The sequence below is a fragment of the Lethenteron reissneri genome, chromosome 18 (assembly GCF_015708825.2).
Source record: "Lethenteron reissneri isolate LAM-NWPU_2019-01 chromosome 18, ASM1570882v1, whole genome shotgun sequence".
Lineage (NCBI taxonomy): Eukaryota > Metazoa > Chordata > Hyperoartia > Petromyzontiformes > Petromyzontidae > Lethenteron > Lethenteron reissneri.
The window spans coordinates 7,395,612-7,418,842 of NC_083796.1; the positions used below are offsets into that span (position 1 = coordinate 7,395,612).

At 45.4% G+C, this 23,231-nt stretch overlaps 1 protein-coding gene across 2 annotated transcripts in view; it reads right to left on the reverse strand.

Moving 5' to 3' along the window:
• Positions 1 to 18,705, reverse strand: part of LOC133343791 (integrin alpha-11-like) — a 61,787-nt gene extending 43,082 nt beyond the window's left edge. The window contains exons 1-2 of one of the 2 annotated variants that reach the window (XM_061553621.1): positions 18,392 to 18,705; positions 2,436 to 2,556 (exon numbers count right to left, since the gene is read on the reverse strand). In XM_061553621.1, the coding sequence (XP_061409605.1) occupies positions 2,436 to 2,556; positions 18,392 to 18,434 (164 nt within the window). In that variant the 5' untranslated portion in view covers positions 18,435 to 18,705. The remainder of the gene's footprint in view (positions 1 to 2,435; positions 2,557 to 18,391) is intronic. The other variant, XM_061553619.1, reaches the window with a different exon arrangement.
• Between the last annotated feature and the right edge of the window lie 4,526 nt (positions 18,706 to 23,231).

A 23,231-nucleotide genomic window follows, 5' to 3' on the forward strand; every position in this document is an offset into this window, starting at 1 on the left:
ATGAAAGGACAGGGATCTGGATAATGACCTTGCATGGTTCAGTCATGTGGACGAACCTTTAGACAATTGTCGTGTACGCCTGTAGTGCAAGACTTAGGAGGCAAGAGTTCATGTAGATTTGGATCATGGGGATTTGTGAAACTGGGCTGTAAAGTAGCCAGGAGATGGCAGTACAGCAAGTGGATTTGCGAGCTCACCTGTGGATAACGTTCACGTTATTCGCTCACATGTTGGGTTTTCTGCAGGTACTCTGGATAAAACCGTGTCATTTTCTCCCACGTGCGGAATACTTATGAATGGAATTGGTCAAATATTCCAATGTAGGACCGTCCGACAAAAAGGTTTTGAGACTCAGTGAGGTGTTCCTGTTTAAATAGATAAAATTGTATTATTTTATCAGCATCGGATGTTCATTTTTGTCATGAATCGAGTAGAAAATATTAACTGCATATTTCACTTGCATGCAGGAACACAAGCAAAATACTGCACGCACACAACAAAAATTCCCGTTAAACTGTTTTATGGTGTTTGGAAACTCAACGCACGGTTAACAGACTGCATACTCGCGGCTAACACGCCAAACGGGACTATCAAAACTGCAGGGACAAAAAAAACACAATTCACGCGCCAACGTTGTGCATAATCACGCGCGTGACTGGGGTTCACCTTCACGGGAACAAGCTCACTTGTTCACGCCGACTTCAAAGGCGTAGTGGGAAAATAAAACCAACGGAGAGAAATCACCGTCGGCACCAGGCTCAAGTCATGCGGTAAACGAGACAGCAACGGAGCGAGAGTCCAACAACACCCCCCACTCCCCCAGCGACGTCCACCGCCCGCATGTCGACACCGGCAACAAGGAGCAAGCAGTCTTCATTCTCCGCGGGCGTAGGGTGCCTGCCGCTGTCCCCCCCCCCCCCCCCAACATCGCATTGGCCACGCGGCCCGGGGCGAGCGCGAGGCTGTGTAGGTCCTCACGCATGGGTTCAGTTTAGCGCACGGACGGACGGCGGCAGGGACGTGCCCCATCTATGAATGGGCACGAGCGTGCAAAACACACACGCGCGCGCCCTGTTGCACCTTCTCCCTGAGCCCGCTGTAGTAACAATTTAATAGATGGCAGGGCGGCTGAGCACAGGCCCAAAAGGCTAAACGGCCAGCATCAAACAGCACGAGCATTGGTGTGAGAGAGGAGAGTTTACGCATTGGTTGGAGCAAGGCAGCAAAGCACTTGGTGAGGGTCGGAAGGCATTCTAAAGTGGAGCCGTGCAATTATAGAATGTATTAATCGTTGCATCGCTGATATAATCGGTTATATTTTTACATCCATATAGGTGGAGACCACTCTCTCCAATGGATAAACAATGCGGAGATCTCAATAAACGGTAGACATTTTAATGACCCTGGAAGTATGATGAACCGAGTAAACCCTGGTTGAGATTTGAGAATGTGAGCTTGCGGTGCCCAGCGAAAGGAAGCGAAAGCGAATTGCAGTACCATCAATGACCTCTTGTCCTTGTGATCAATAGCCCAATGTTCTGCCGAGGCAGCTTCACAGTGAAAAATGTCACGTACCAAGCTCTTGCTATTAAATGCCTCAAGGCCAAGACTGAAATTGCTGGCATTGCCTCCTTCGCTGTGGAATAAAAAAAACTAACTCTGCGGTATTCATCTACAAGGCAGCCAGCTCAAAGTGAACTGAAACCAACACTCGACCAGCAGCAGTGATCATTACAATGAGGCCAGAGTCCATGAGAGCACACAAAGAAGTTACAGACCCATCCCACAGTTTTCACCGTGATCCCTGCCCAAGCGAACATCTTCGCCTCATCGAAAGCGAGCAGTAATCACGTAAGAAATCTCGACGGGTTTGCCGTGAACATTCCCTTACAACAGAAAAATACAATAGGCGGAGAGTAGAAAAATTGACTGGCACGTACGTTTCAGTTCTTCGTGCCTTATGAACTTTGGTGCAAGTTGACATGCATAGTTTGAATGGACATATGAACAGTTTTTCCATAAACAAACATGAAGTAGAAAACACACCATTAAAGAGTAAAATGTGGACGTGCCAATTTATGTACGTACAAATATGTACAGTATTATATTTAGATGCCAGAACTGTGTCATGGGAAGGCAGACAACCGGGAGTGGTAAGGGAATGTTATAATAAAATAAATCCTATTGTTGTGCTTGCCATTTCTTCTTATTTAGAGAGGCAATATGCGCCGTTAAAATAACCAAGGCAAAATCAATGAGCCAGCGGATGGCTCCCGAAGTGGCTTGAATTAAGTCTGAGATACCGCCAGCAAACATCCGAAGCGGGGGGGGGGGGGGGGGCACTGACTCATGTTGCAATCCAAACCACACCGTCTCCTGCGTTGAGACAATTCAGCAATTAAGAGCAGTGCTGCCGGAGTTGAGTGGGGGCTTACCAGTTTTTCCCAGAGGCATAGTGCTGTTGGACACTGAAGCCAAACTGCGCTTCCTCGGGCCCACGGAAGACAGTCGGCCTCTTGGTGTCGAGATTGAAGGCACGGGAGGGCATCCACGGGCCTGCATTTTGATTTGAGGGCGCGCGATAACAGAAAGAGACGCGAGGGTTTGGGAACAGACAGGGGGGGGAAGAGTTAGAAATTCCGTCAGGCAGCACAGAAGGAAATGCTCCTCCAGTGCTCGCGAGACACCTGGCTACCTCCTGTGGTGGCACGAGCCAGCGGGCAGCTGCCGGTACAATTGTGAACCCTTGTTCGTCTGAGCGGTCACAAGTAGCCATTGAGTGTGCATCGCCGGGGAGATGGGGATGGGATGTTCTTGCGGAACCTAATTAACAGCTGCGGACACCCATGCGCACCCCGACACTTATTTGTCGTAACCATGAGCACCACTTTCAGGGAAAATATGTTTCATATAAATGGGATCAGTGCACAAAGCCATATTTCATCGCACGTACGTAACTCAAATGCTTGTTTTGCTAGGGTTTTTTTTTGCTCCAAACATCTGCTGATAATTTAATTCAAGATTCCTCGGCGGATGTACGACGGCCTAAGCCTTGACATTGTGCAAACATCTTCACATGACTAAGGGCAGCGTGAAGGCGGAAAAATAATCCTTGAGAGAAATTACTAAAACAAATTGTATACCCCCATGTGCCAGACATCTCCAAACAATATCTATTATTGCACGGGAAGCAGACGGGACCCGACTCTATCAAAATTTCCCAAGTGGGGCATGAAAAGTGGTGGCGGGGGCCAGAAGATAACGGAAACGAGGCTCTGACTCAAGTTTCTCGGCTCGAATTCAAGCCGAGGGTCACCGGCATCGTCGCAAAGCAGCATCGCTCTCCTTTGCGCCACAGCTCCCACAACACCTCCAGCCCCGTTGGAACCTCCTTTGTCAGTAGCAAAATATGATAATTGGTCTTCTTGGTTCTATCGGTAAAGTCACGTAGAAGGGAAGTAATAAAATAATAAAAATAAAACATTAAAATAATTCTCACGACGTTTCGGCCACAACGCAAGCAGCCGTCCTCACCTGAGGACGGCTGCTTGCTTACGTCGTGATAATTATTTTATTATGTTTAATTTTTATTATTTTATTACTTCCCTTCTACGTGACTTTACCGAAAGAACCAAGAAGATGAATCCCTGCAGTCACGAAAGCTATAAATCGAAAAATGATAATTGGTGTTTTACCCTTTTATCTGGCAACAAAACGGACACCTCTTTTTTTTTACAAGGAGTCATGTTTGCATTGACCACAATACCTGCAGTCGTGTTTTTTGTTTGCATTCCGACTGCAGGTATTGTGGTCAATGCAAACATGACTCCTTGTAAAAAAGGTGTCAGTTTTGTTGCCAGATAAAAGGATAAAACACCAATGATCACCTCCAGCCCCGCCCGTTGTCGATCCGCCGCCCAGCGAAGACCTCACCCCGCACGCCATCGGTGTTGTTTGATCAAACTTTGCCCCACGATCGTCAGGGCAGGTGTGTGAAGTGGAGCGGGGCGTTACTTAGGACCAGTTCAGATATCATTCGCCACTGACGTTAGCCGTGAAATCGAAGCCAAGTCGCCGGGTTCATAGCGCGGTGCTCTAACTACTCCACCGATATGCCGATACGACGCAAGCGGCCAGACAATAAAACAAATTCACGTGGACGAGAGGTCACCCCCTGTGTGTCCTGGTTCTAAATAATTAGGCAACTAAGCCGATTACTGTAATTGACAAAAGAAATTGCAATCAACTACGTTTTTGGCAGGCACTCCCAAACCCTGCCTCCTGAAAGCCAGACGCCCCTTCACGAGCCATACCCACCACGACGCCGAGAATGTCACCAAGCGACGCCCATCACCTCCCATCCAGAGGCATGCATGGGAACATGGGTGAGACTTTATTTTCAAGTCTTTCCTTGATATCCGATCCGTTGGGTAATGGAATCAATAATCGCAATCGGTCACTTAAATAATCGGATAGCTCGGCTCTGCCCTTGTCATCTTGCGATTGCGAAGGCGGTCTGGTTTGCTCAATGGTAGCCCACCTTCATTGGAGGCTGTTTTCGTCAGCGGATTCTGGTCCTTAGGCGATAGCTCTCAAGCAAACGTGTTAACAATCGCACGCTGCATGGCAACACGGGTGAAATGGTGAGCGTGTGATGCTCTGCTTATTGGAAAAAATACTCCTCTCCTCGGCTCTGAACGGGGAAACAGTAGGGTTCTTGAAAATCTTTCGTGGCTGTTGTGTTATCTTTGAATACAAGATGGTTTATTTTACGAGCGTTCGTAGTCACAAAAAAAACACCAAAAGCTACGCAATAAATCAAAACACGGTGGAGGCATACATTCGAATCCCACAATTAAACAAGTGTTTTGTTATTCTTGGTTCTTTCGGTAAAGTCACGTAGAAGGGAAATAATAAAATAATACAAATATAAAACAATTAAAATTCTCACGACGTTTCGACTGCAACACAAGCAATCATCATCAGGTGTGAAATCCACAGCAAGAAAATGTAAAATGTTCTTGCTGTGGATTTTTATTGTTTTATTTTTATTATTTTATTATTTCCCTTCTACGTGACTTTACCGAAAGAACCAAGAAGAAGTAAATAATGTATTAATTGATTAATAAAAGTATCATTATAACCACAGCCATCATCTCTCCCTGTCACGGGGCCATGAATTTCATCACCATAATCATCATTGGAATTGTCATCAATCAACTTTATGTTAAGCCACTGGCATGGTTGCTTTCCGCTGGCCCTCATGCCACACGGGATCCATCCAGAACAGACGTAAATCTCAACAGCCCCCTCTTTTAAATATCTATTACCATTGTCAAGCAATGTGCCTACATGCCTTATGATGTAACAGCAAGTAATGCACATGGCACGACTCCCCACCGCACCGTCTACATCTCGAGTGCCGTAAAAGCCATGACCCCTCCGCTGGGGTCACCTGCAGCAAATGCGATGAAATCTCCCAGAGGGCTTCCTTTGCAGTGCTGCGCCAGGGCTGCAAGGGCTCTGCAGCCAAAGGAGGAAGGAAAAAAAAGCCCACGGCTGATGATTTGTCCTTGTGTTTAAGCCGCAGAGGTTTTATAATTAGCTTTTGCTGCTCCACGAAAATATCCACAACCCTTTGGCATCTCGTGTCGTTGCATGCAAAGACCAAAATCTTGCACACAATTGTTTTTCGTGGCATTATGAAGTGTGGACGGGTCAAATATTAAAGCGCAATTAAATGTTAAAAATAATGATAAATAGAATATATATACAACGTATCGCCCTTTGCAAATATATTGCTGGATAATGGCCTCCTCGCGACGTCTATCATGAAGGTTGTGTGACAATACTTCACCATACCGGTCAGTGCGAGTTGTGTGAACCATTGCTCAACCATCCCACAATCCCAAATATATAATAACTATTGTACAGATGACATCCTGTTCAGTAAGCTACGTAAGCGCATCATAACTGGGGCTTAATCTCTCACTCGACAGTTGGCGGGACACTACCGGCTAGCTTGGAGTAGGCATTCTTGGCGTAAGGCACTACCACTAGAGTACAAGGTACACATTTTCTTTACAATACTATATTATTGTACCCTATATTCCTTTCAAAAGGTTTATAAAATTATATCTAGAGACTCACAAAATTAAGCGAGGTGGATGTGGCGTGCCAAAATAATTTACATTGTTGCAGGCTGTTCCGGCTGAAATTATACACCGCTTACACGCAATATACTGTCCATATATATATACACTGTACATATTATTTTATATGTAAAACTACTAAAGGCCTGATAAAAGTCAACTACCTGCCACAAAGCCACACAGCGTGGAATGGCAAGCTCCTGGTGACTGGCCCGGTTTGTTCCTGGTTGCGTGGGAGGCTTAAATGTGAAGGGTTCGTTCCAGTCACGCGAACACACCCACAGCAAACAGCCTCGTCCACAGAATGGGGCCACACAGCCCACGAGTGGCATCGCTTCACGGGCACCGGCAAAGTCCGCTCATCATCGCAGACTCGCACTCCACCCGGGTTCACGTTTGCAGAGCATTTTTAGGATTTCTCTCGCTTCAAAATAACGTAACACATAAATTTTGTTTCAAGTTGGGTGAATCATAAGTTACACTTCTATCTTCTTGGTTCTTTTGGTAAAGTCACGTAGAAGGGAAGTAATAAAAAGAATAAAACATAATAAAATAATTCTCACGACGTTTCGGCCACAACGCAAGCAGCCGTCCTCAGGTGAAGACCAGGTCTGTCGGGGAGACAGACGCTGTCTTATGTTTTATTTTTATTATTTTATTTCTTCCCTTCTACGTGACTTTACCGAAAGAACCAAGAAGATGAATTCCTGCAGTCACGAAAGCTTTAAATCGAAATTTTACTCTTCTATGTTTAAGTACAACTAGCTTGTTGGGTTGCATGCTTAATAAATAGACAAGTTAGAGGTGACCCTATACGGTAGAAGGTAGCCCTTTGTTGATCCACTGCTGGATGAAGGCTGCCCCACCCTATACACCACGGTGAAGTATGCTTGTTTAACCACACGTCACCACGCTGGTGAGTGTGGGCCGAGTGAAGGAAGAGGAACCCAGCAATCAGTTCAGATGTCACTCGCCAATGACGTTGGTTGTGGCCACGATTCTAACTGAGGCCTCCGAGTTCACAGTGCAGTCGGCTAACCGCTGCCACCACTCTCTGCAGTAGCGATATGCTAATATTCATTGTATTTTATCATTTCTAGATTTGAAGCTTTCGTCACTGCAATGATTCATATTCTTAGGTTTTTTCGGTAAAGTCACGTAGGTAAAAAATTAAAATTAATAAAAGTAGAATAAAATAACAAAGGCTCAGTCTTCTGTTATGCAGTCTATTCTTAGTCTTAAGCCTCACCTTACCATATTAATAAAAAGTGTGCCGTACTTGGCCCTTCCCCTCTCCAACCATTATATATACGGAGTGGTAGCTCTTGTAATCTCTCATTTACTTGATACAGCTGTCGTGGCTGTGACGGTTCCACCTGAAGACAGAAGCTTGTGTTGCCTCCGAAACGTCGTGATTTTTATTTTATTTTACTTTTATTAATTTAATTTTTTTACCTACGTGACTTTACTGAAAAAACCTAAGAATATGTGTTTTATCAGTAAGGCTCACTGAGCTATGTAGCTCTTTTTCAGAAGTGACCTGGCCACCAATGATAGCTCAACGTAGCGGCTTATGATCACGTTGACATTTATAGCAGCCAAATACTTTCCATGCACGTTGATTCTAAATGTGGAGGGAAAACCGGAGGACCTGGAGAAAAATCCACGCGACCACGGGGGGAGAGACACGCAAACTCCAAATATGCAGGCGTTAGGGTCGGGATCGAACCCATGGCTTCCTGCATACAAGGCGTTGGAGTTAACATCTCGCCACCGCAGCTTTTACTGAGTTTATGCCATCATCAACTGACGTCTGTCTGGGGGACCTGCTGGCATGTCTGCCATGGACTAACACAAGAAGACCCTTCTTCTCATCAAGCTCACATCTCACATCTTTACAGCCAACTGATTTATAGCAACCCCATGAGACACTCGTGGTCTCGCAAATAACAAAGCAATTGCAGGATCACAGGGCCGTGACAACGTGATGGGTAATTATCGCACTCCAACACAAGTGAAACGATTCACACGTTCGCATGTGTGTCCCTTTGAAATGACTAAACCTGAGCAGAGCGCTGGTGGCGAACGTAAGCCAGCCATGTCCCGGGTTTACGCAATTGGCTTTCATGGCATGCCATCCTGTGGAAATAAAACACACTCCCACACTCTGGCTGAAAAAAGTGTTTAGTGAAGATATCAATTGATAAAAATCTAAACGATACCCGCAGCGTTTACAAGACTTTATCCAAACATCTCTTTGGCGAAAATGCAAATTTTCTCACGGTGGGATCGTTTAGAGTTCCGCCAGTACTTTTGAAATCGGCTCCAACAGCAAATCATTACGGTTTATTTTCAGATATCTCTTGCGAGGTATCTCGGTATCTTAAAACCGTGCGTGCATGCATGGCACATGAAGCATTTTCTCTCCCTCCCTCCCTGTGTAGTTAATGAATATCATCCAGATTAACAATCAGCGTGTGTTTAATAACAAAAAAACAATCTTGATCAGCGGCAGGGACGCCGCTATGCGAGCGACATCAGGCATGTCAAGAGAAGGGTGCGTCTGAAGGGAAAGTTGACCTTTCGTGCTCACCCAGATCGATGGCGTTCAAGTAACTGCTTTTAAATTGTAAACATTTTCCTCGCGGCGTTCCGTTGGTGCTCACGCTGTTTTAAATTCAATAATAATCATCGCCTGGTTGGGCGCTTGAACAGTGTTCCCGGATTAGTATGAGGGATCATTAGCGTCATTTTAATTATTCATTTTCATAGCATAAACGTTGTTCGTCTCTTAACTGTAATCCTTAAAGATGTAATTGTTAGTTTAAATGTTATGTTAGAAACACTTAGTCTTTGCTCTCCAGTTACATGGGTGAAAATTGGTGGGCTACGTTTTGCCTAATCATGGCCAGCAGGCTCCAAAGCTTACTAAACTAAAAATGTAAACAATGACTGCGAACTTGCAAACACAAAACGTGATCAATGCACTTGACGTGTGTTCAACGGCATTCTTTTCGTACATGTTACACATACTCTGCACAGGAGTGCTGTGGTATCACATGAATTAAATATTCTTCTCCAGCAAAGGTTTAACAAACTCCACTTCATAAGACCCTTCATGGCATGTCGTTCAAAGTTCACCAGGTTCCTTTAATGATGGCGAGGATTTAGCCATAAAACTACGACCACATGGCCTGACCCAAAAACAAAACGCGATACGCGTCAGAGAAGTGAAGATGAACACAATTGGCTCTTGCGACCAATATTAAGACTCGCGTGTTAGATGTGTGGGTCAGGTTGTGTGAGTAAAACCCCAATGTGAGTCATGCAGCCTCCTCCGGCCGACACAGTCAAATCAATGTCTTTGGCACGAAACGTCGTCCGTACCTCGTGGTTCAGCGAAGTTGTGCATCGCTGTCCAGCACACCTGGTGCTGCTGAAGCACAGCAAACTCTGTCTATTCGGGAGGAGGATTGTGTACGACACAACACATTGGTATTTTACTCACGCGATCTGACCCAACAACGTGTTACGAAGTGAATATTAGTGCCCATTAATATGCGCCCTCCACACCCTGCCTCTTGTAGACGTGAAACTCCCGACAAGAAATTACACCACTGATAATGTCTATGAGCTCTGCCCATAACCTCCCGTCCCGTGGCACATGTGGGATAGCAGAGTTTAGACTTTCCCCCCTAGATTTGAAGCTTTCGTGACTGCAAGGATTCATATTCTTAGGTTTTTTTCGGTAAATTCACGTAACTTTACCGAAAAAACCTAAGAATACTTTCCCCCATTCCCGGCAAATAATTTTGCGTTATCCAATCAGTTAAGTAATTTGACCAAAGCTTGACAGAGTAATCAATGACAGTACTTAATCAGAGAGGCCAGCTATAAGACTAAAAAAAAAAATTTGAATTTTGGCAACAAAAAACCCTGCCCTACTGTTTGTGCAAGGTCAGTGCGGCGTGCCACACGAACGCTGCTCAACTGGACGTCGCATGCACAGCGCTCACACGCACAAGCATGGGGGGGGAGGGGATGGGGGGGTTGGTGCTTACCACAGCAAGCAGCTGTACGGGCCGCGGGGAGGGGATGGGCGATCGGCGAGGGGAATGGATACCGGGAGGTGCACAGGGACTGCCTGTAAACATTTGGCAGGCTCTACATTTCAAAAAATGTGGCCTGTAAAATGATCTGCAAACTGCAGTGGACGTTAGCAGCGGTGGGCGCGTGCGCGTTGACGAACATAAATGGTGTTGCGGTGTTCCCGTGTCGCAAAATCAGAGCCATGCCGACGTATGCTGTGCCGACCGGAGGTGCTTCCGTTCGCATTCCGAAAGGTGTTCAGACATTTATGAACTGGGAAAGGGAGTCACGTTTGTGCGCTGCTTGCTAAAGCGGCAGCCAGGGCGAGCACGAAGGAGGCCGGGCAATGGAGTGGCGGGGAACGTGGCATGGAAATGCCACCTCCACGTGACGTGCAGCCACAGTGGAAGAGTGTTTGAAAACAAGTTTTTCACATCTGAGAGAATTCCTCACTGTTTTCCAAACTTCTTCAAGAGATGGTCATATCGCAAACCGCTTCAAAACAGGAAACCGTCACCAAAAAATTGGAATGTCGAATAACACAATCTGTTTTGGGATGTGTTCATCAAATGTGTCAATGTCAAGAAAGCCACATCAACAGAATAATAGTGCATGCCGGAACACCATGAAGTTTCACATTTTTGTTTTTGATCGTGACCTAAACCGAAAAGGACCACAATGCACTTCTTCAGAAGCTGCTGATGGTATTGTACATAATGCACAATTGCTGAGTGCTTTTTTACACGTTTTTGTGTTCTGGATATGTGGAGTTTATTTGGAATATCAGTGCTATTTTTTAATGATGAGACCTTTTCATTCAAAATCATTCAAATGGCTTTCATTTTAAACACCTGTGAAAATATACTGGTTCGCGCTCAGTGCTATGAACCCATTGACCTAAGTTTAATTCCCAGCCACAGCTAACATCCGTGGTGAGTGATGTCTAGCCAAATCTCCCCCCACCCACCTCCTTCACCAACACCCTTCCTGACCAGCGTGAATGTCTGGTCGAACAGCCCCATGACCGACGACATATGATGAGTAGCTCCCGCATCCAGCAGTGGACTGACAAAGACCCGTAAACCACGAATTTACTCATTTCATTTCAATCGCATCATATAATTTGCCAAGTGGCTGCGAGCGGTCAAAATTTCACATTCGGCTGGCAACACTGGCGAGCGATGACTTACTCTCACGGACGAGGTCAAGGGATTTCAGAAAGACGTTACAAACGGGTGACATTCTCTGGTCATTCCATACAAAGAGTGAACTAAATTACTTTGGCAGCTGCGGAAATCTAACCGTCGGACTGTAAACAAACCGGCTCAACGGTTGAGTTCCCCGAGCCCGACGCCACCCTGCTGACAAGAGACGACGCTTCCACGACGGAACAAGATGAGCACACGCTGGAATTCCGAGCGCGACTGGGGAATGGTGCCATAATGGAAAGATGTAAAATTGTCGGCGAGCAGTTCATCACCAACTATCAAGGACGCAAAATGAAATCGGCCGGCACACTGGAGATGGATTAGGGAGTTCATCTGCTCTGGGAGGCGGGGGGGTAAAGGAGTTTTGTGGACAGGGGACTCGGCAGGAGGGGGGTGAAAAGGCAACGGAGAAGACGGCAGATGGATACACAGAATAAAGAACAAAACCTCAGCTCTCAGCCACCAGTATTTTAAAAGTCAGAGAAAGCCACAGGGGACTGATGTCAACGTTTTCTTTTTTAAGGGGGAAGGAGGCTGGAACATGGGGAAAGGAAGTAAGAGGAGAGACTAAAGCACAGGATGGACGAAAGAAAATTTGGAAAAAGAGGATGTTTCTGTCCTGGGATAACAAAAAACGAATCTGTCTTCGCTAATGGATGGTGGCATATCAAGTGAATGGTCCGCAGCTGACTGTGTTGTGTAAACAGTAATATTTCTTAGAAGTCGCAGAAGCTTGCCTGGGACCTTTTAAGCTGCTTGTCTGATCAAGATGAAGGGCCTCTGTTTAAAACATTCACAATTAATTATTGGCTATTGCCAAGGTCATTCAACTTTGGAGTCGTGTTTTATTTAATTATTATTGTTGGTGTCCTTAGTAAAACCTATCTCTATGCAAGTGTAAAAATAACGTTTACATTTTTAAAAAATAGACTACAGTATTGCTCAGTGACACGCGTTGTCCAACTTGTCACGCCGTGTTTTGTTCAAAGCAACAGATTGCTTCCCACTCGATTGAGTGTGGCCGGCACTCATCATCTGTATACAGCCCTGAGCCAGTGGTGAGAAAATTCCACATTCCTATGGCGGGATCATCAAGACTATCCATACGACAACCATTGTTGACTTCCCCACAAAGCGGCACTTATTTTACCCGCTCAGAATGTATGAACGGCTGAGCTGAATCCCAAACCAAGAGTTGATTCCTCGGCCGCGTGCTGATATGAGTGCACCACGCGGCCGGATGTAAATCTCAGCATGGGTTGTAGACGTTAAACAAAATCAGAACAAATTACACACAAAAATAAACCCATGAACCAATGTAAAAAAAGAAAATCAGCTCATTTTGCATGATACAATAAAGCACAGTGGGTGCACGTGAGCCGTTGTCTTAAGGCTGCACGCTGTCAGCGCATGGCTGCGTTAAGTATTTGTGTGCTTCTTTTTGGTTCTTTCGGTAAAGTCACGTAGAAGGGAAGTAATAAAATAATACAAATAAAACATAATAAAATAATTACTTCCCTTCTACGTGACTTTACCGAAAGAACCAAGAAGATGAATCCCTGCAGTCACGAAAGCTGTTTGTGTGTTATTGTTGGGCCAAGAGGCCTCGTCCAGTAGTAAACGGCACCTTTATAGAAGCAGCCGCATACCTCTCAACCCCTTATCAGTGCCCCTACTTTATTACAGACCAATTCAGACCTTACTGGTCACCCCGTGCCCCTTATACATCTCAACGTTCATCCTACAACGCCCGTATTGAAACGGCTGTATGCCGTATGGACCCGAAAGACTCAATTTCCCCGCACAATAATATGGGTAGACCGTATGGGTGGACAGGTATGCAGTCAGCGGGGATAGTTCGTATTGATGAACATCACTCGTGATCTGAATATAATTTTTCTCAAAGCTTGGTTCAATACCGGCATGACAGGTGAATGATGAAATATTGGTACTCAAGCCGGGCAGCCACGCTTCCTGGCTACAACGTACATATTTATCTACACAGGCAAGTGAATGACCGTAAAATCAAACTAATCAAATGATCTACTGTGGCGAGTTAATTAAAATTAGTCAATCAATACACCCTTAGATATACAAATGTTCAGCCTTCCAATATTTCACCAACAAAGATAACCATTGTGCATTATTGCTGAACACTCTGTGCCTTTAAATGATCACGGCATAAACTTGAGTGACGTAAAACCTCATTAAATTGTTCACACCTTGCAGCATCCACGAACGAAAAAATATATATAATGATCCTCAGAATGGATACAAAACACTGCATTGTTCAAGTCTACGCACGCGGTGCGCTGAGCCTCAAACAGACCCTGGAGCATCGTTTCACACGTCAGCTGACTTCACACAGCAGCCTTTGCAACAGTTCCAAAACCGCCTCCCACCCCGCAGAAGAGAATGATTTGTTTTTTATTGATAGAGCGCCCTTCAATACGCTGGGGCATCTCTGAGCACTTCACATCGCATCTCATCTTAAACATATGAAAGAACACTGCCGGTCTTCTTGGTTCTTTCGGTAAAGTCACGTAGAAAGGAAGTAATAAAATAATAAAAATAAAACATAATAAAATAATTCTCACGACGTTTCGGCCGCAAGCTTGCGTAATTCTCACGACGTTTCGGTCGCAAGCTTGCGTTGCGGCCGAAACGTCGTGAGAATTATTTTATTATGTTTTATTTTTATTATTTTATTACTTCCCTTCTACGTGACTTTACCGAAAGAACCAAGAAGATGAATCCCTGCAGTCACGAAAGCTTTAAATCGAAACACTGCCGGTGCCAGCTGTGCGTCTGGACACAAGGTGACTGAGCACTCTGCCTGCAAGCAGACAACAAGCCTGCAAGTAGTAGGGGTCGAGGAGTGCTATGTTTAATCCCAATTGAGACATTCGAAGGGATTTTTTCGAATCTGGAAAATGTGGACCCCAGACGCCGGCACACGATGGCCTTGCTCTTGCGAACGTTGTCAGGGGATCTTGAACTTCCACCGTGAGTGAAGAACATGGCGCATGACATCGTCACGTTTAAATTTCGATTTAAAGCTTTCGTGACTGCAGGGATTCATCTTCTTGGTTCTTTCGGTAAAGTCACGTAGAAGGGAAATAATAAAATAATAAAATAAAACATAATAAAATAATTCTCACGACGTTTCGGCCACAACGCAAGCAGCTGTCCGCATGTGGAGAGCAGGTCTGTCGAGTAGACAGAGTCTGAATTCAGAGTTTATTATACCCCCAGTAATTATAATCGGGGCGGCCGCTGGATTTGAACTGTGAACCTCTGCAATATTACCCGCAAGCATTTGTTTAAACGCAGGGAAATCCTGGACCGGTTTAAACTTTCATCAATCGAGAGGCGTGCCTGTTAAACAAACGCAGTCGGCTTGTCCTCTGGCACGAGCGAGAACTCTCCATGAATGTTCCCGAGCCCAATTACCGAAACACAGCAGCGGCACTGTACAGCATGCACTGTGGCCTGTCGCGGTGAATTGTGAGCAATAAAACAATAACGGGGTCTGTGTTACACCACTTACAAAAAAATATATATAATATTTTTGGCACAGCAGCCGACATTCCGTTGCAGCCATTAGTGACGGGCCAAATTGTTATTGTTATTTAAAGATGATGAAATCATTGGCTGTTAATTTATTATGTTATTATCCGAGACACACCACATGGGGTGTTGCGGCAGAAAGCATGGTGTTCCATGATCCACGCTGACGTGGATCTGATTCTTGACCACGGCGGCGAGTGATATCAGAACAGACCTTGGGGTGTGGGGGCGGAGTCTCCTTGACCCAGCCTGCACTCACCAGCATGGTGAAGTATGTTCTAAACGTGGGTCGAGGCTTTCATCAACAGTGGACTGCCGAATTCGTTATCTTGACACACAACCGCGCGTAAAATATGTTGCTGTATCGATGCTCCCAGTCAAGTTGTGGGAGACCACTCGTTCTCCTGCGTTGCTTAATTTTGTGTTGACTCTGTTGTCCTTCCCCCGCACCTCCGATTAGCGCGGTTGGCTATGTACGGTGCGAAAGAAGTCCAACATAATACATACTCAGAGTCTGAAACGCCTTTCCCCCTGCCGCCTGTGCTGTGGTTCCCTGTCCCAGTCTAGGTCATGACCTTCCTCTGTCCCTCTGCCTCCGACTGTATCTTTGTCTACGTGACATAAACAAGCCTCCTTTCTCTAGAATGCCACATGCCGACTGTTTTGTGCCATATCTTGACAGGCAGTTGCATTTTGATGCTGTATAACATTAAACTTTCTTTTTTTTTATAACTGACACTGAAGCCCTTTGTCAATCCACTGCTGGATGAACAGCCTCCCTTCCCACGCTGTTGTTTGACCACGTTTCACCTCGCGCTGCGCAGTGCAGGTGTGGCGAGATCGGTCGGGAGGTTCCCAGGACAGGTTCAGATACCTCTCGCCGCTAATGTTAGCTGTGGCCAGGAATCGAAAATAAGTCGGTTCAAACAAAGCAGCGCGGACTAATCTCCATCGTACGTTCTATTGGCAAGAATAATGAAGCTCCTTTCTGATCGCAGGATACTGAGAAGCCCAGAGGCATGGCCTTCAGAAGCCAGATAGATGTTCCCAGTATGAGGCAGGAAAGGACCCATTTCACTGGCCATTCTACATGGAGTGAGCTGGCTGTGGTTACAAGGCCATGCCGTCAAATGCCTTCCATCTCCACGGGTGGCCGAGGCCAGATGTTGGAGCCTTCCCTCTGCCCATATTGAGCAGCAATCAGCTGAGTGCACAATGAAATAATGAAATGCCTGCCCGAGACACACGCACACGCACACACAAAAAGCCAGAAAACCCTCACGCACGTGTGGAAATGGACTACTTATTGTTTCAGCTCACCCTTCCACCCACCCACTTCCATTGGCGTCTAATGAATGAATTGGGTGGGCTATCTGATTCGCCAGTTCTTTGAGCAATCAATTAATTCAATATTTCAATAGACAAAGTGGACGCATAGATGGATGGGGCTATGTGGTGGGAAGCAGAGGGCGGTTGAAAAATCGATTGTTGTAATGTAATTCTATGCTCCCCCCACCGAAACTGACCAGCTTGGTATAGTATGGTCTACGAACTCGCCGTGACCTGCAATGGTGTGGGCAAGGCTCTCATCCACCAGAGGATTGACTAAGGGCTGTAGATCTACAAGTAGATTGATGGACCACTGTGCAAGTGACAGGACAGGAGAGCAAAAAAAAAGGCGTCCACCTCTTTGCTCGCCGTCCTGCATACACAGAGAGTCTAATGAGACATAAACAAGATAATTGTTTTTTTACCCTTCTATCTGGCAACAAAACTGACACCTTTTTTACAAGGAGTCATGTTTGCATAGACCACAATACCTGCAGCCATAATGCAAACAAAAAACATAACTCTGATAATATATGCACTGTCCTTGAAGTTGATCGGTCCACACCCGAGACAGCTTTCTTTAGAGCATAGTCTCACATTGGGTTGGACCAGATGACGCCAAAAGGCGCAATTATCATATTTTTTATTACTGCCAAATGAGATTCCAATGGTGAGACATAAACAAGGCTGACGAGAGGGGCGAATCACCGCGTGTCTTGCCGAGTGTATATGCACACACACGTGCAACCATACCCCGGTTTACGTCGGGAATGCGTTCCCGCAAGGTGCGACGACGGCTTATCGAGACGACGCCAATCGAAGCGATTGACAGGGCGAGGTGGAGGCGAAGGCCGAGAGGCGACGTGGTCAGAGGAAGGTCGACACAGACGACGCCGTCAGCGCGGTGAGTGCGGCTCGAGGCGACGCAAACGAGGTCGCGGAGCTCATAAAGTGACGACGCATGTGTGAAACGACGTAAAATGGGGAGACGTCGATCGTGGTGTTATTGTATACACCCTGCATAAACAATGAAACAGTGGGGAACATTTAAACTGCGTAGAAGCGATAGGCATATCGCATCAGAACATGTGCATTAAATTAATAAATACGATTTATCTCATGAACATGTCCGAACAACAGCACTTCTATTATCAAAACAGATGTTGACTGAAGACCTCTGCTGATGGTGCATTGAGAGGGTTATGTGAAAAGGCAAAGTGAATCATGCCCATCAGTGTCTGCCTTGATTATCTCACAACCCTAAGTCAACAGCAACCAAGCGAATGCTTCCTCTTGTCCATACCACAAGCGCTACTGGGTTTAACTACAAAGTCAAGATTTTAAGCTTTCGTGACTGCAAGGATTCATACTCTTAGGGTTTTTCGGTAAAGTCACGTAGGTAAAAATTAAAATTAATAAAAGTAAAATAAAAAATCACGACGTTTCGGAGGCAACACAAGCTTCCGTCTTCAGGTGGAACCGTCACAGCACGATTGCTGTATCAAGTGATAGCTGTATTGCTTGATACAGCAATCGTGCTGTGACGGTTCCACCTGAAGACGGAAGCTTGTGTTGCCTCCGAAACGTCGTGATTTTTTATTTTACTTTTATTAATTTTATTTTATTTTTTTACCTACGTGACTTTAACGACAAAGTCAAGATCCGAACGGGTTAAAGCCGTAAACAATTCCGACAGACGCGGATGCGTGTATCCACCCTGAGCTTGCCAGTCCCAGTGTGGGTGTGCACATGCAAGGAGCGTGTTCAATGTAAACGGATTTTAATTGTGAAAACAGAAGCGCGGAGCTCTGCAGCCGTCAACATCGCACTGTGAGCCAATGATTTGTTTGTTGTTGTTGTTATAGTCAGAGATTACAGTAACGCGAAACATACTCGGTCAGAAAAAAAAACATGCACTTACAAATTCCTTCGTAAAAATAATAATGATTATTACGCTTGCGTATCAGCACACATATACGAATCGGACCGCCACGTCGCAAAGCGGCCGCAAGCATTTATGGAATCAATGGAGATCATTCTTACCGTGAATCAGGACCCATAGGATGTGCCACACGTTCAAGTCCATGGTTCCCAAACAGCTAATTTTGAGTCCAAAGAATCCTAAAAACTCCAGGCAGAGCGATGAAGGTGAGGCTCTTTTAGGTTTTGCAAGCAGAGGCGAGGAACAAGCCAGGACGCTTCTCAGTTTCAGAATAAAAAAGCCACCAATTTCCTCTTTTGTTACATTTTAGATCTCAACATTTATTAACTCTGCCATAATGTGGCACAATCTCGACCAAGGACTGCTCAAGATTCGGGGAAATGCTTGGTGGGAGCCGGAGGAGTTCTGAATCTCGCGTGCATCAGGGGAGGGTGGAGGGGTTCGTGGGCGGAGAGAGGGAGGGCTTCTGGCGGTTGATATGGGTTGTTTTTTTAGAAAAGCGTGGTGGACGGGGGTGGGTGGGAATGAGGATACACACTGGGTTGGAGGCAGCAGTGAAACAGGCTGCGATACACACAGCACGTACGTACGCACGCACGGTCTCGGATTTTTGCGGTGAATCTGTCTGACCGCTGTCCCCTGAAGGGGCTTTCAGAATGGTCCTCTTCAGCTCTCGTTTTCCTTCGTCTTGAAACGTTGGAGCACAACTCTTTACCAGACACAACTCCTAGACGTGACATTACACGCAGACTGCCATGTCGGTCTCTGCCGCGCGAGCTCATAAACTTAATTAGAAAAAAAAGGGAAAGCAGAGGTTTCGGCTCGTGGCCCTCAATTACCCACCAGGAATGAAGGTGTGCTACATTTCCCCACATGCCAAACACTCGTTCATTGAATTGGCCAGACGTTGCAATGCAGCACCCGCCTGAATATTGAGTCTTGAGACTCGGGGATTTGACACGCGTAAATAACTGGCGTTCATCAGTTTAACACGTCGGCTTTCGCGACCGATATCATCCATAATAGAGGTTGTTGTTTTTGTTTGGGTTAGATCGCGGAAATAGATAAATGTGTCGTTAAACCCGCCACCACCCGACACAGCCAACTAGTAAAGGTTGTCACGTAAACAGACGTTCATGTAATTATTACATTTACGGGCCACTTCACGTGAACGACATCCGCAATGCATTTCCTGTGCAAACGTCGCTCTACATTCCCCCCAAACGCTCATGAAGTGGCAATTAAACCACATTGTTGTTATATAATGAAGAGTCAAATGTGACTTGCTTATTTGGTCGCTAATGTGACCAAATGTGTTTAAACTAAATGTTCCGGATAACACGCAAGTTGGAAATGTTTTTCAAATTGGCAAGAATGTTAATCGCCGCTCTGCTGAAACCCGCCGACGGAACAGCAGACTTGGGATTGTGGGACACTCTTTGCGATCCCCGGTCGACAACTGTGTCAGAGCGACAATCTTCCAACTGCGCGCATCGCCCATGAGCATGCACTGCTACCGCAGCAATGCGTCTGCGTTCAACCGTCTTCACCTTAACACACGGCAAACAGCTCTGAGCGAAAGCACAAGCCCTTCTTTGGACATGCTTGCAAGCTGACTAATGGCTGTTAAAGCAAACGATGTCAAGCTTCGTAACAAATTACCGTCCGCTTCCCCGACAGCCTCTGCCCTCCTCACCCTTGTTCGGCACGCACGTGCAGCCAGGGCAGACGCGTCACGGGTGCCCCGTGCCAAACACATCCACGGCAACCACGCACCGCAAAGGAGGCTTGCTGGACTTTGGAAATTGTCATTGGTTCACCATTGGAACCTCATTGTCATTGGTTGGCACACTGGCTCTGATCGATGTGACTAAACCATACCTCTCAGACCGGGTCACTTCGAAGAGACTTCATCCTCTCATTTGATCATTGGAGGGATTCACTTCCGAGTTTTCACGATGAGCTTCGCCTGTGTGGGCTTTGTTGTTGTTGTCCTGCACAGCCTCAGTAGCGCCGACTCATGCGAATGGGACACTGTAAATTTGACCAACGCAACGACTTGGTAACATTTACCTGGAGTGTGAAAATGTTCTTCTTCTTCTTCTTGCATTCGCTGTCCAAGCGCAGGCTCAATTTCTTCCACCCGACCAATAATGCTGTTTCGACTTAGCCAGCTGGGTGGTGTAGCGGTGGAGGGCACGGCTTGGAAAGTCGAAAGCTGCTGGTTCAAATTCTGGTTGAGCCTGGACTCAAGTCAACAGAGGTGGGTTTTTTGAAAGACTCGCCCCGACATGTATGGACTTTCTACCAATGGCTCAGAGTTATAAAAGGAGAAAATTGCCGCTCCACACTAAGTTGAGTCGGAACAAATTGAGATTAGATTTTTGTATCTTACAGTCTTGATTGCTTCTGTTCGTTTTTCCATTCAGGCCCACGTTCTTCAGGTCACCAAGCAGCACCATCTTTTGTCTGCATCTTTGGCCTTTTCCTCGACACAACTCCCTTGAAACTTCCTTACACAAACTATCTCGAAACATTTCGTCCAATTTAGCCCTTCTGCCTCCAGTAGCATACCCACCGTGGCACGTTCTCTTTTTAAATCCTTTATATTAAGTTCACTTGCTTGCGTGCTTGCGTGCTTGCTTGCTTGCTTACGACCGTGCAAATCTTTCGGTCGTTTTTTAACCCACTTCCCGTGATCCAATCGAGCTGACATTTTGCACACAGACTCGTTGTGCGAGACAATTAATGTTCGTGAAAATTTTTTTCCAAAATTTTACACTGTTTAGGGAAAACAAATTAAATATTTAATTACCAATTGCTTAATACTGGCAGACAATCATCTGACCCATAGGTGGCAGCCATCTCAAGCCAGAGGACGAGAGGACTCTAGCCGCCACGCATATAAAGGATTTATAGTGAAAAACTTTGTTTTTACGGGTTAATTTTTTAAATCCTTTATATTAAGTTCACTTGCTTGCTTGCGTGCTTGCGTGCTTGCTTGCTTGCTTACGACCGTGCAAATCTTTCGGTCGTTTTTTAACCCACTTCCCGTGATCCAATCGAGCTGACATTTTGCACACAGACTCGTTGTGCGTGACAATTTATTTTCGTGAAAATTTTTTTTCCAAAATTTTACACTTTTTAGGAAAAAATTAATTATATTTAATTACCAATTGCTTAATGGTGGCAAGCAATCATCTGACCCATAGGTGGCAGCCATCTCAAGCCAGAGGACGAGAGGACTCTAGCCGCCCGTTTCAAAGACCAATGTCCTTATATACGACTTTCCTTATATTTAATTTAAAATACCAATGTGATAAAAATGAAACTCTTACTCAAGAAAAACAGAAATGAATAATAAAATAAAACCGATGCCACGCATAAAAAGGATTTATAATGAAAAACTTTGTTTTTACGGGTTAATGTTTTATTTCTTTCGATCAAGCTGATTTCTCTGCGTGACGCTAGCCCCCACATCTCAGAACATTCCATTTGTCCGATGTGCTCCGTTTGAAGGCACGCACAAGAACATTATAATTGCTGTATATCAACACAAGCGTGAGTAGTTGCGTTGCCCGCGTTAGGCGGGGATCTTCAACTCACTCGCACTGGCCACGGTGGTGAAGTATGGTCGCAATTGCTTTTCACAATTACGAGTGCTGCCCAAAGCGTGAAGAGAGCCATGCTAGGAATAACTATGATAGAAAAGAGAAACGGGTTGCTTTGTAAATACAGCATACGGAAGTTAGACACCACAATGACTGTTCAAAAATATTAACGGGCTTGGGCAGAGCACGTTGCTACAAGGTACGATAGCCAGTGGTCAAGACTAACAACACAGTGGCAGCTTCAGGAGGGAATGCGCATGACAGGACATCTGCCACGGACATGGAGCGATTAAATCAGCTCATGTGTAGGCGCTGGATGATTGTCCACATCGCAGGGAGAGGTAACCATGGCTTGGGAAGGCCTATCGTCCAGCATTTGATCAATCATGGCTGATGACGATGATGTATTTAATGTGCGTACATATTTGGTGGTATACATACTCAACACTCATTCCAAGCCATTAGAAAGGGGAGGATTTTTTTGTTTCCACTGCATTTGCACATGACCCTCTGACCTTAAACAATCCCGCTCCCCTCAGACCCAGCAGACATCATTCACACCACGGGAGTTAAAGCCTGTACTAAAAGCTACTTATTGGGTCATTTGAGCTATCCTCGGCTTAAAAAAAAAATAAAAAAAATCTTTGAAAATGTTCTCACAGAAGCAACTCCAGAAACATGTCCCAAGATTGTTGTTAATAATTCCGGTCAAGGCACGAATGGCAGTTGGTACCAGTAAATATGTGGCACACAGTGATTGGACAAGAGTATTCGTATCGGGTTGAGTTGAAGATATCATGCAATTATTTTTTATTATTGCGGGTATGCCTGGTTTATAACTTCAATTTGATTGCTTTTAGGCAAAAACATGATCAGGGACAAAAAAACGCCTTCGATTTTAACGTGGCGATGAAGAACATGGGAATAGAATAAATCTACACAAAAGTCAAATGTAATGCACACAGTTGACAATGGAACAGATAGACTGTTTGTTGCTTTGTCTATGCAATACTGTATATGATTTCCATCTGCTCATTCGTTTGAGAATTCCTCACATGTTCTCGGGAAAAGCACAAAATCCCGAAACCAGTCACTCCAAAACTCGCCACACAGCTGACTCGCATCAATGATCACATCCATGTTTTTTTTAGAAGATTGCAAACAAAATTATTTTAAATTCCTCTTCATAAAAAATATATACAATTTGATGACCATACTGTTCTTGTGGCGTTCGCGTGCCTGTGCTCGGACACACCTGTGTTGGTGTAATATCGCGTGCCTGTCAACCACGACGCTCGCGCGTGTGTGCGTTTCCGTGGGCACGCTTCGG